We start from the raw sequence: 12259 nt of genomic DNA on the forward strand, positions 1-12259 counted from the left end.
TAAATATCGTATAATCGCTTTAAAAAAGAGTGGAATTTACTATTAAAAAATTAATTTCTTTTCATATGGATCTTATATTTATTCACTTTTTTTAAAACGATTACACAATATTTACACACTCACGACTGCAAGCATCATTTCTCAAAAGATTATAAAGACTGCCAGTTTAACCCGAGGCCTCTGAAACTTTCTACTCATCAAGTCAAGACCAGGGTTTTTTTTCATTTCAGTTTTATTCCTCTAAAGTTCATAATAAAGAAATTGAAGGCATGTGTAGAAAAATATTGAAATAAGTGGAAAAAGAAATGTTAATTTATTTTTTCAAAATAACAATAACATACCCTAGTCATAGACTTTTTCTACTTATTTGATCCATATATACGTGTCTTTCCTTCATCTTCGTTAAGCAACACACAGATGACAGATCGAAGACACACAGAGCACTCAAAACACAAAGCCCAAAACGGGGCAATGGCGAGTAGAGACCACGCTAGAGGTTTCTCGGAATATACACAATGAAATGGCAAAGAAAAAAAAAATCAAGTCACGCTAGCAAATAGCAATCACATATCATATTAGAGTCTTTTATTTTGCCGGGGGGTGGTTTACAACACAGGTTTTGACCATTTCATCCTTCACAAAATTTACTAAAATTAGGTACAATAGTAGAGTAGAGTAGCTTGTTTCCTCCCTAGTGCTGATGCACATTGTTTGCCATGACTGCTACCTTAACATAATCCCAAAAAAATTCTCTTTTTGGTCCCTTTTTTGGCCTCATGAAAGCTTAATGTAAAAAAGTGACATCTCTCTGAGCTATTGGGTGGCAACCTCTGCATATCTTGTGCATTACATGACATCTTTAGTTCCCAGCAAAAGAGGGAGGAAGAATTCAAGCTGGCAATTGAAGCTTCTTGCTGTTCTTCCAGCTGCAATCCAAATTTCAGACATACACAAAAGACAAGAAGCCTTGAGCTGAATACCAATTACTAACCAAAAACGAAAGAAAGAAATAAAGAAAGAATGAAAAGGCAGGACCATATACCTATCAAAATAATAATAGAAGAAATCAGCATAAAGCAATGTTTGAACAAGCCCGGAGACCCAAGCTGCAATATCCAGACAATAGAACCAAGAAAAATTAACATGAACTCAAGTAGAAACCAAATTGTTCAATGAAAAACAATATACATACAATTCGACGCAAGACCTAATACGTTATATTTTGAAAACAGGGGGGATTTTAAATATCAGCTGCCTTCCAACAATATATGCCGTGGTCGATTTCAAACATCATTCATTCAACGAAAATGTGAAGTATTGGCCTTATGCATGAAAGAGGAGTTAGAATCTCAAAGTCTTAGGTTTAATGCTAAAAAAGCCACTCGAAAAAATATATATTGGCCAAAAAAAACAGCAAAATTGCAATGAAAAGTCATGTTAACATGATAAAAAATGGTGGGAATTTAAGACATATCTAAATCTCACTTTACAGGCATATTACTCTGCATGACTTTCATATGTTGACTCATACACTATTTTCATGTCATTCTAATCAAGAGGAATCATTGGCACCATTGCAGAAATTGTGTACTATGAGATAGAAACTTTATGCAACACAATCTCATAAAACACATTGCATAAGGCGTTACATGCCAAGGAGACGTGTTTATGTAATGGTTCACAGTTCCAAGTCTACATTATAGGCAGCATCAATATGCATGTCTTTATTAATTATACCAGATATGTACATAAACACAAATTTGCGACCAATATATATATATATAGACGCCCACTTGCACACACACACTTTCTCTTATATGAATAGAAAATGTTGTCACCAAAAGAAGAAAAAGAAAATAAAAGTATGCAAGAAGTCTACTATACATGTATCCAGTGCATGTGTACGGACATGTGTGACTAAAACCGAGACTCAGAAAACACCAGCAAACCTGCAGGAAGACAGAAATTCATAACAGGGAGAGAGGATCATACTTATCCAATGAACATAGTGTGGCTCAGTGAAGTAGCGATAAATCCAGTTGAGAATGTAGAGTGCCCGATAAGCACTGCATTAGACAGGCAGGTATTGAGCATGTAAAAGTATATTAGACAGACAGAAATTTCTTTGGCAAGTACAAAATTTTCACATTAACATAAATCAAGAATCAGGATACAACATGGTCAAATTAGGAATCTAGATCCTCTTGAGTTCCTACCCAAACTCTAAGGCATAGAGTGAGAGAGAGAGATACATGAAATGAGCCCTACAACATTTATTGAGCATTTAATCTTGCCCGAGAAATTCACTCAATTAGCTATAAATGTTATTGCATCCACTTCGTATGTTAATTTCTCCCAGTCTAGGCCCTAGAGCTTGGTTAGGAACACTGAAGGATCCAAATCCTCAAATTAGCCTATAAACATGTGCATCTATATAATTGAACCATTTCCAAGCGATCCTACTATGAGAGTTAAACTTTTTCAGTTTTGGCATTAAAACATTACAGGTGAGGAAGAAGAGACCACATAGACAGACAGACAGACAGGGAGGGAGAGAGGGAGGAAGGGAGGGAATAATATTAAGGCCCCGTTTGGATACAGAAACGGTTTCATCTCATCTTATTTCATCATTATAACTTTTTCAAAATCTCACACAAAATATAATAAACAATTCAATTTTTTCAAATCTCAAAATAATAATAATATTAAAAAATAATATTCTAACAATATTTTATTCAACTTTTAACTTTCATCTAAAATCATCTCATCTCATCTCATCTCACTATCTAAACAGGGCCTAAATGGCACTGCTGCAGAAAATGTTTGAGAAACCAATTATCTCCTCTCCCATCGTAAATAACATCTGACCCTATAGCATCTCCGAAAGATGCCCAGGAGAATCATGTTCTGCACAATGGCAATTAAGTCCAATTGCCCAAAGAAAATACTGTGATTGCATCTTTTGGTGGAAATTTAGAAAGATCAAAACTTCAATGCTTCACTGGAATCAAAACCTGAATATGGAGATTTCTTTCACACGCACCACTTTACTTCTCTTGCTATTAATATGAATGAGTATGAGATACCAGAAGAAATATGCATAACATTCCTAGCAAGCTCAAGAACTTATTACTTGTTATAACAAAAAAATGAAAGCTCAAGAACTCATCATAACTTGAGATCCATAACATTTTGGAATATAAGAGGATGAACCAAGGCTACTTCGGTATATAATTAAATAGCCATTGGTTTTCGTCCAAATTTTGCAGATATCAAGTTAGAATGTACTTTTTTTTAATATGTTAGAATTGTACTTATATAATCAACTATTTCCATTCCACTAGTGAAAATTGGAACTTCGCTGTCAGAAAAGTAGGGATATCATAGAGTGGATTAAAAATAAAAGGTGCCATCAAGGCACTGGGATTCTATACACCTAAGGTGCTAGGCACCATCCTACGCACTTGAGTGAGAGTGATGCAACCATTGAACCTCACTTAAAATCATATTAGCACCAACAGAAACCGATTTGAACTGCATGAAAGCCCATTATAGGTTATTAGCATTCAAGCAAAGAAGAATCTAAACATGAGTGTGCAAGTGTCACCCAATGATTAACCAGCATTGATATTTTCCGTTGTTCTAACACATACCAATTTGGAAGGGAAAGGCACTATTCTACCATGAAGGAATATGACTAAGCCAAAATCAACAATATCTACACCATTTTATAAATTTGGAAAAAGAATTAGCATACCCAAGAAGAAATACGTATTGTCCGGTCAGGTTGTCAATATTCCTAGTCCTCTGTAGCAATATGAGCTGAGGAAGTATGGCCACAGCTTCTAAATATAAGGAAAATGTCCACATGACCTGTCCATTTTATTTTTAACCGAATGAGAAAGAAAATACAAGAAAAGGAAGACAAACATCTTTAGGCACAAAGCTCTATAAAGGATGTAATGATGGTCAATCAGCTTGAAATTATTTTTTATAAGTAATCTGTAATCAAGTATTTCAGTAAAAGTTGAAAGGCATGGCCCAAGTAAATGGGTACCATATAAGAGGAACACCTAACCAGCTAAAAATTATAACTATCATATGCAGGATGTTCAAAAAATTAACAACTAAAAGAAGATGGAAAGTTGCAAACAGACCTCCTTTAAGGTGAACTTCTCATGGATAAGTAGGGCCAAGAGTAAGCAAGGCAGTGCAAGGAAATAATGGCGGAATGTATCATGGTCTTTGTCATAGGATCTACGAACAATCTTGTGGCGCCTCATATACCAAACAATTGAAAACGAGCTCCCCAAGAATATTAACTTCATGAAGGTATTATAAAGGGATACAAAGCTAGTAAAAATATCCAAGTACCGGGTAACAAAAACAATAGCATAGAGCTCTTGCGTCTTCAAGGAAATACCTATACATCATGAAACATATTAAAAATGAAAAAAATTTAGAATGTTCCAAAGTACAAAACTTATTTTTGAAATGTAAGATACTAGACAAGAAACATCGATAATATGGCCAAAGAATGAATGTCATGGAGAAAAAATAAAAAGAAGAAGAAGAAGAAATAAATAAATAAAAGATAAAGCCTCTAACACAAATTCCATGACATTACAAATAAAAAAAGTGTGGATGTAATATGGAGATCTCCTTGCACATACATGTGTGCCCTTACGTACACAAAAGAAGCAGAATTCACATCAGAACATCATACTAAAAATTATAAGAATCTTTGTAAGACCTTTACAGTCGAGCTTGTTACTTTGTGGCTATTAAAAATTTAGGACAAAGGGGCACTTTGTCCATTCCCAATTGACTTCTGACCACCTGTGATCTCCGACCAATTGAAGGTGTCAGTTGATGGTGGACAGAATGGCCACCAACGGCAGGTATGATCAGTGATTGGCCGGGGTTGGGTTGTAAACTTTCAACAATGTCTATACATACAGGCAGAGAGTATTTCCAATAATATATTTTTGTTAGAGAGAGACTATTCTTCCAAAAATAGTTCATCTCCCTGGTGATAATTTTGGGAGTGATTTTCAAAATCTTACAGGTAGGAGCAAGTACTAAAAAGCATTTTCAGAAAATAATGCGACCAATTTGAGAGGACCATCTATAAGAATCAAGAAAGGAGCAATATATTATGAATCTTTGTTTTTTATAAGCAAACAATTGTATTAATAAGAATAGGCATTGCCCAAGTACACAAGATGGTATACAAGAGGTAACACCCATCTAGGATGAAGAAATGGAAGCAATATAATATGAATCTCATTAAGCACATCCATAGAAGAACAAGTGAACAACTAGCAATCTTTTTTTTAGCAAGTATCAACCTGATAGATATAAAGTTGTGTTAGCATATCCCTAAAACAAACAATGGTAAGAGTTTGGTCATAACCAATGTATAATGGAATCGTCATCCAAAGTAATGAATTGATCTCAAAAAATTTAAAATGGTAAGTGACTTACACAGGTTGACATTTAAAAAATTGAGAATGATAGAAATTTAACGACCTAGGAATTTAACCCTCGAAGGATCAAACAAATCCTAAGGTTAAAGTGTCATGACTTATCAACAAGGTTAATATTATAAGGCCATAAACTGTGAGTAATACTTTACAAAAATCAAATGTTACAAACAGTCAAAAGGTGTTTAAATGGTTCCTCTAATGTTTGAACAATGCATTCAGGATGACAACTAGAATGATTTTTGGGAAGCACATTTGAAGATTGTTCAAATAATAATGGTTTTATGATCTCATTCGAAGAATGTCTTGGGAAGATCATGAGAAAGATTGTTTTTTATAGGTAGATCACGAGAAGGACAGATGGGGAGTTTTGGAAGTAGTAGGAAGGAACATCCACTGGAATATCAATTTCAATCGGGCGGCACAAGATTGGGAGATGGGGAGTTTTGTAGATTTTTATAGTCTCTTGTATTCTTGTCGTCCAAATTTCTAGCATGTAGATGATCTGTGGTGGTGTCCAGCAAGGAAAGGGGTGTTCACTGTCCGCTCTTTCTACAATGTTCTCACACAAGTTCCTGAGATACAGTTTCCTTGGAGAAAGCTTTGGCGCAATAAGGCTCCTCCCAAGGCTTCGTTCTTTGTGTAGACAACATCTTTGGGAAAGATTCTCACTACGGATAATCTGATAAAAAGAAGCATAATCATTGCAGACTGGTGTAGCATGTGTAAAAGAGGGGGTGAGTCGGTGAATCATTTATTTTTACATTGCGAGGTAGCCAGGAATATGTGGGATGAGGTGTTTAACAGAATGGACATAGCGTGGGTTATGCCGAGAACCGTGCTGGATGTTTTGGCCTGCTGGACCGCAATTCAAGGTGTGCGATAGATCAAAGCGGTTTGGAAGATGATTTCTATCTGTATTATGTGGTGCTTGTGGCAAGAGCGCAATGAAAGGATTTTTTAAGACAAAGAGAGATCTATGGCAGAGTTAAAAATGTTATTTTTTAGGACTCTTTGTACTTGGGCCATTGCTGTGGACTTTAATGGCATGGATCTCCATGAATTTTTAGTTTCTAATGCTCCTACTTAAAATAGGGCATATTCTGATTTGAAATTGACAGTTGATTGGATGAATAAAGACTTATTTTACTTATCAAAAAAAAAAAAAAAAGACAGATCTAAAAACTTGTCTTTTAACCTGGACCATTTAAGCAAAAAGCTAGGACCATTTGAATGGTATCTAAAACTTTGGATTTTATACCTTAAGATTCTTGTGCGAAACAGATCTGAGAATTATACTTAAGCAAGATTATTCAAGCCGCGAAATGATATCCCGAATTCTAACATAAAGGTTTTTTTGTGCTTTTCAAAGAGCATATAGATACAACTTTTTCTCACGACTACAGACCGCCAGACCCTTCCACAGAATATTTTAAGTTCACAAGTGAGGATTAGAGAGAGAGAGAGAGAGAGAGAGAGAGAGAGAGAGAGAGAGTGAACAATTTCTTCAAAAATCTTGAGAGGTAAACAATTTCTTTGAAAAGTTGAAGTCAGAATAAATGCTTAAAGCTAATTTTGGTCATATTAAGTGTGGGTTTTCTCCTGCTTGACCAGCTGACCTGCCATCACTGGTCTTTATGATAAATCTTAAAGCAGCAACACAATCTTAAGAAGCGTTATCCTGCTTTAGGGACCATCATCTTAGAGCACTCTCATTGGATTAGTTAAAAGCTAAATCCAATGAGTATTTAGCAATTAAAGAGTAAAATATGCTCACATTGAATTAGTCAAATTCCAAATGGAATTTACTATAGTGTCTTTCAAAAGTTTTTCCAAATTTGAAGGTTACTGTACATACATCAAACACATATTTTATTAATTATTTCTCTCTCCCTTTCTTTCTATCACATATTTTATCACAATTAATATATTAATTTGATTTAGTGGTATATTAATTTAATAAGAACATGATTATTAATTAACATATAATAAGTAGAATAGTAAAATATGATAAAATTAAATAAATTAATAATTAAAAAATTAAATATTTTTGAAATTATTAGTTATTCATTACCATATAATGAATAAATGTATAATCTAATGTGGAGATTTGATGCGAATAACCAAAACTAAATTCATCTTATATTATTTTATTATTATATAATGAAAAAATAGCTATTTCAATGTGGAGATTTATGTGAATGGAATAGTCAAAAGTTAAATTTCTCTTACATTCATCAAAATTGTCCTTTAACTTTGACTAATCCAATGAGAGTGCTCTTACAAGCTAGCAAGTTCCGTTTCCTCTTTATTCTATTGAATTTGATCAAACCATGGTTGCTGGACATAAACATAAAAGCATTGTTTTTCTTAGGTGAATAGCTTCTCTATGCCCGTTGGTTACTCGTTAACCTTTTTATCTTTCCATAAGATAGACCTGTTCTAATGGGATAACATCTACAATTTGTGATGGAAATGGAAGCTCATCACGATCATGTGGTTTTAGTCTACAAATCAATGCGTAAATAACTTGGCCCAGCCAAAAGTGATTTGTGACAAATGGTGATTTTAAGATTACGAAGAAGTAGAAAAGGTTAGAATAAATTTCAACAATCACACAAGACACCAAGATTTTTTTTTTTTTTTATAAGTAAGAATCTTTATTGAATCAAATGAAACTAGGCAATGCCCATGTACACAGGAAGTATACCAAATGAGACACAAGACAACAAGATTTACATGGGTCAGCTTAAGAAAAACCTACATCAACTGAAGGAGACGATCGCAAAGAAATTTACTAATCATAAAGATATAGTACAAGAGAGTGGCAACAAATCACTCAAACCCAAAACTCCCATATACCTAAGTTTCACACTCTCATGGTAGAGACTATACAAAACTGAACTGAAACAAAAAACAACAAATCTGTGATTTGTGTGTTTTTCTTCCACTCTCGCTCAATTTAAGATACATGCTTTTATTTAAGAGCTAGTGTACGGATTTTTAGATACAAGAGATAAAATGTGAGAAGCATTAAATTGGATAGACAAAAGAAATTTCACGTGGCTAGGAATCATAGTTTTGGCAATTCGGTTGAAAAACAATGCATGCATTTATCACCTTCAAAGAAAGCAAATTGCTTCCAGAAAATGCTATGTGCTACATTATCATCCATTTACTATCTTATTGTGATGCCTATCATTATTAATACTACCATTTACTTATAAAAAATAAAAATAAAAACTATCTTACTGCGATGATGTAGCATTATCCGTAAACTCTTGGATTTTTCATCTAAAAATCATAACAGATTTAATAGTTGATGGATAACATCACATCAGCACAGCGTGAAAGAACAATATATAACATAACTCGATTACTTTCTCACGTGAAGGAAGTCAAGCCACTCAACAACTCCAATGCCATCTCCAAGATTGGGTTCTCCTCATAAGCAGCCGTTAGCTGATCTCCACACAGATTATTCGCAACATTACTCAACTTTTACCTACGCAGGCTTCTAGACATCCAAAATCAACGTCGACCAAAAAGATACCGTATGCCCATTGCCTACGTTGGCCGAATCTTCCTCTTAGGCCGATTTAACTCTAATATCCTAATTTCATGCGGGTAGACTTCGTTGTACCTATAGTTATGGGCTTAAATTAAATAACCTCTTCTAAGCTTAATCAGTTAACACATTCTGTAATTTGTTAATTTTGCAACAAGACCCGACGATATTCACATAATGACCAGAATAATTAGCCCACAAAAACACATTAGTAACATAAATCCAGAAACCCCAAATCGCAAAAATTATGTCATGCCAGCGATACATGTATATAGTTATATATACGTATAATGTAAGAAATGAATACATAGGATTCAGCATATATACCAGCGCAGGATTTGATAGTGTGGATCTTGAGGAGCAAGACGAGGACGCTGGCTAAATGGGTCATGTCACCAGCCAATCTGAATATATTCATCTTCGATTCGACGGACGGATCGACCAGAAAACTGTTCCCCCGGATCTCTCTCTCTCTCTCTTTTACCCCCCAGAAAGTTCTTGCGCGTCCTTTTTTTGCTGAGATTTAACTCCCTCTCTGTACGCGCGAGAGAGAGGAGCTTGGTTGGAGCAGCTCTTCGGTGCTTGTTTTTCTTGTAGCGTGCTTAATAAGGTTAGGGGCGAGAGTCAGATCTAAGAAATATAGAAAAGAAGTTCGGTCGGTTATCGCTCTACTTGGCAGGGGGGACCGGTTTACGTTTCATCCGCCACTCACGGACGTTGTCATGGACATACGAGAAAGCAAAATTATCATATATCTCATCTCATTTTAATATTATAATTTTTTAAAATTTTTATATTAAATATAATAAATAATTTAATATTTTTAAATTTTAATTTAATTTTTAATTTTTTAAATAATAATAATATTAAAAAATAATATTTTAACTTTTATCTAAAACTAAAAATTTTTATCTCACTATTCAAACTTATCATTTTTCTAATGAAATTTAAGCTCGCATTTAGATAAAAAAAAAAGTGTTTTACCTTATTTTAATTTAACTCATTTCATTATTATAATTTTTTTAAATTTTTATATAAAATATGATAAATAATTTAATTTTTTCAAATCTCAAAATAATAATAATGTTAAAAAATAATATTTTTAATAATATTTTATTTAACTTTTAACTTTCATTTAAAATAATTTTATTTCATTTCATCTCAGTATCTAAACAGACATTTATCTAATTTTTTAATATTAAAAATCATTTTTATTAATTTATTAAAAAGTACAAAAAAAAATTATAAAAAAATAGTAGGATTATGAATTATGGAATTATCATTCTTAGTTATTTTATATACAATAATCTCGTCTTATTCTTATCACGCTGTGGCAATTTGCTTTTACTCCTCGATTATTGAATTAAATTTTTGATATTCCAAATAACAAAATTAGCAATTTATAGATAATACCACATTAATACAATAGTGAACAAGGGTGCATTATATAGTATTTGTCTTAATTATAACATGCAAACAAATATGGACGAATATTCCCTATATTTTTAGTAAATTTATTGGAGAATTTATTTAAATCTCAATTATTATTTCAAATTTCATAGATGCGATTTTTATTTATTGCATCTGCAATAATTTTTTTAGATTTAAAAACTCATATAAATCTTAAAATAACTCTATTAATCCATATAGAAGAAATTATCATTGACAGTTTAGAGATTAAATAAGATAAAAGGAGAAATATGCCCAACTTAATTAAATTCTTTATAAAGAAGAATTAGGTTTGCAGAAAAATATCATAAAAAAATAAAAAAAAATCTTAAAAATTAATATAATTTTATACAATATATTATATCTATCTTATATAAATAATTATATATTATAATATATCATATAAAATTATATCAATTTATAAAATAATTCTAAATATTTTTTCAAATAAATTGGCAGGTCACAAGGAGTATGGATGACGCACTTCATACACGTAAATGGACGAGTAGCCCAAAAGATGGAGCAGCATGGTACAGTAGAGGCTCTGCTTGAACTTTTACACCGTGCAATTGTTTACCAAGAGAATTAGCATTGATTTTATTAAATTTATTTTTAAAATTTAATGAAAAGTACATATTTTTTATAAATTTAAAATTTCTTTATCCATAATTCTATATTGAATTAACCATTAGATTCATCAAAATAATAATATAATAATTTTTTAATAATAATTTTTTTAATTTTTTTTTCATATTTTACAATTATACTAACCGTATATACATTAATAATTTAATTTGATATTTAAATTATTGATACTAACTAGAGGGTCATTTATATTGCTAAGGTAAAAAAATGCATCAACACCTACCTTGCAGTAGTGTTAGTAAAAAAGGTATTCAAAAGAAAAGATGAAGGAATTACATTATTCAAATTATAGGAAATGTAAGAAATACATTTTATAATAAATATAATAGAAATAGAGAATGAATAGTGGGTCTTCAAATATAGAGATGAAGATGAAGATACTGTAACTCAAAGCTTGAGCTTTGATAGTATACCGAATCCAATGTCAGCATTTTAACCCCCAAATCATCAAATTTTGATAAAAACTCCCTTTTGATGAGACCGATGCTAGTGCTCTAACACCAAAGGCCTCCCGATCTTCAAACTTTAGTCTGGTTCGTTTTTGTGGATGAGATAAGATAAAAATTAAAAATTAAATAAAATATTATTAGAATATATTTTTTTAATATTATTTTTATTTTAAAATTTTTTAAAATTTGAATTATTTATTTTATTTTATGTAAAAAATTGATAATGTTGTAATAATGAGATGAGATGAATTGAGAATAATTGTAAAAATAAAAGCAACCTAGTCACGCAACAACGTTTCATGTTTCAAGATCTGTCTTAATAACCACCACTAGTTTCGAGTACCAACATCCTTATCAAATTCAATGGATTTTTTTTTATCAACACATTTTCTTATTGTCACCGAATGTTTGGGAACAACATTCTAACTAATCTTAAAAATGCACATGTCCTCGATAAGGAGTTTCCTGCAAGTGACATCGGATAATTAAAGGTAAAAATCTCTTAATCCGATAGTCCCTATAAATTATTTACACCTAATAAAATTAGAATCTTGAACCTTAAAATGAGCATACACCAAAGACCAAGGCTTTTAACACTTAGCCAATCCCTAGGGGTTAACTCCATGGAATTTATTCTCGGGTTGTATGTCCCATTTTAAAAT

The 12259-nt window shown here is 32.2% G+C and overlaps 1 protein-coding gene across 1 annotated transcript; it reads right to left on the minus strand.

The window, feature by feature from the left end:
* Positions 1-535: 535 nt before the first annotated feature.
* LOC109011118 (ER lumen protein-retaining receptor) lies at positions 536-9778 on the minus strand. Its single transcript, XM_018992187.2, has 6 exons — positions 9382-9778; positions 4158-4423; positions 3758-3873; positions 1993-2066; positions 1043-1106; positions 536-926 (listed from the first exon to the last, which is right to left on the minus strand). The coding sequence occupies exons 1-6, from the start codon at positions 9470-9472 to the stop codon at positions 890-892; spliced, it is 648 nt and encodes a 215-aa protein (XP_018847732.1). The 5' UTR covers positions 9473-9778; the 3' UTR covers positions 536-889.
* Positions 9779-12259: the final 2481 nt, after the last annotated feature.

The sequence above is a fragment of the Juglans regia genome, chromosome 1 (genome assembly GCF_001411555.2).
Source record: "Juglans regia cultivar Chandler chromosome 1, Walnut 2.0, whole genome shotgun sequence".
NCBI classification, from domain to species: Eukaryota; Viridiplantae; Streptophyta; class Magnoliopsida; order Fagales; family Juglandaceae; genus Juglans; species Juglans regia.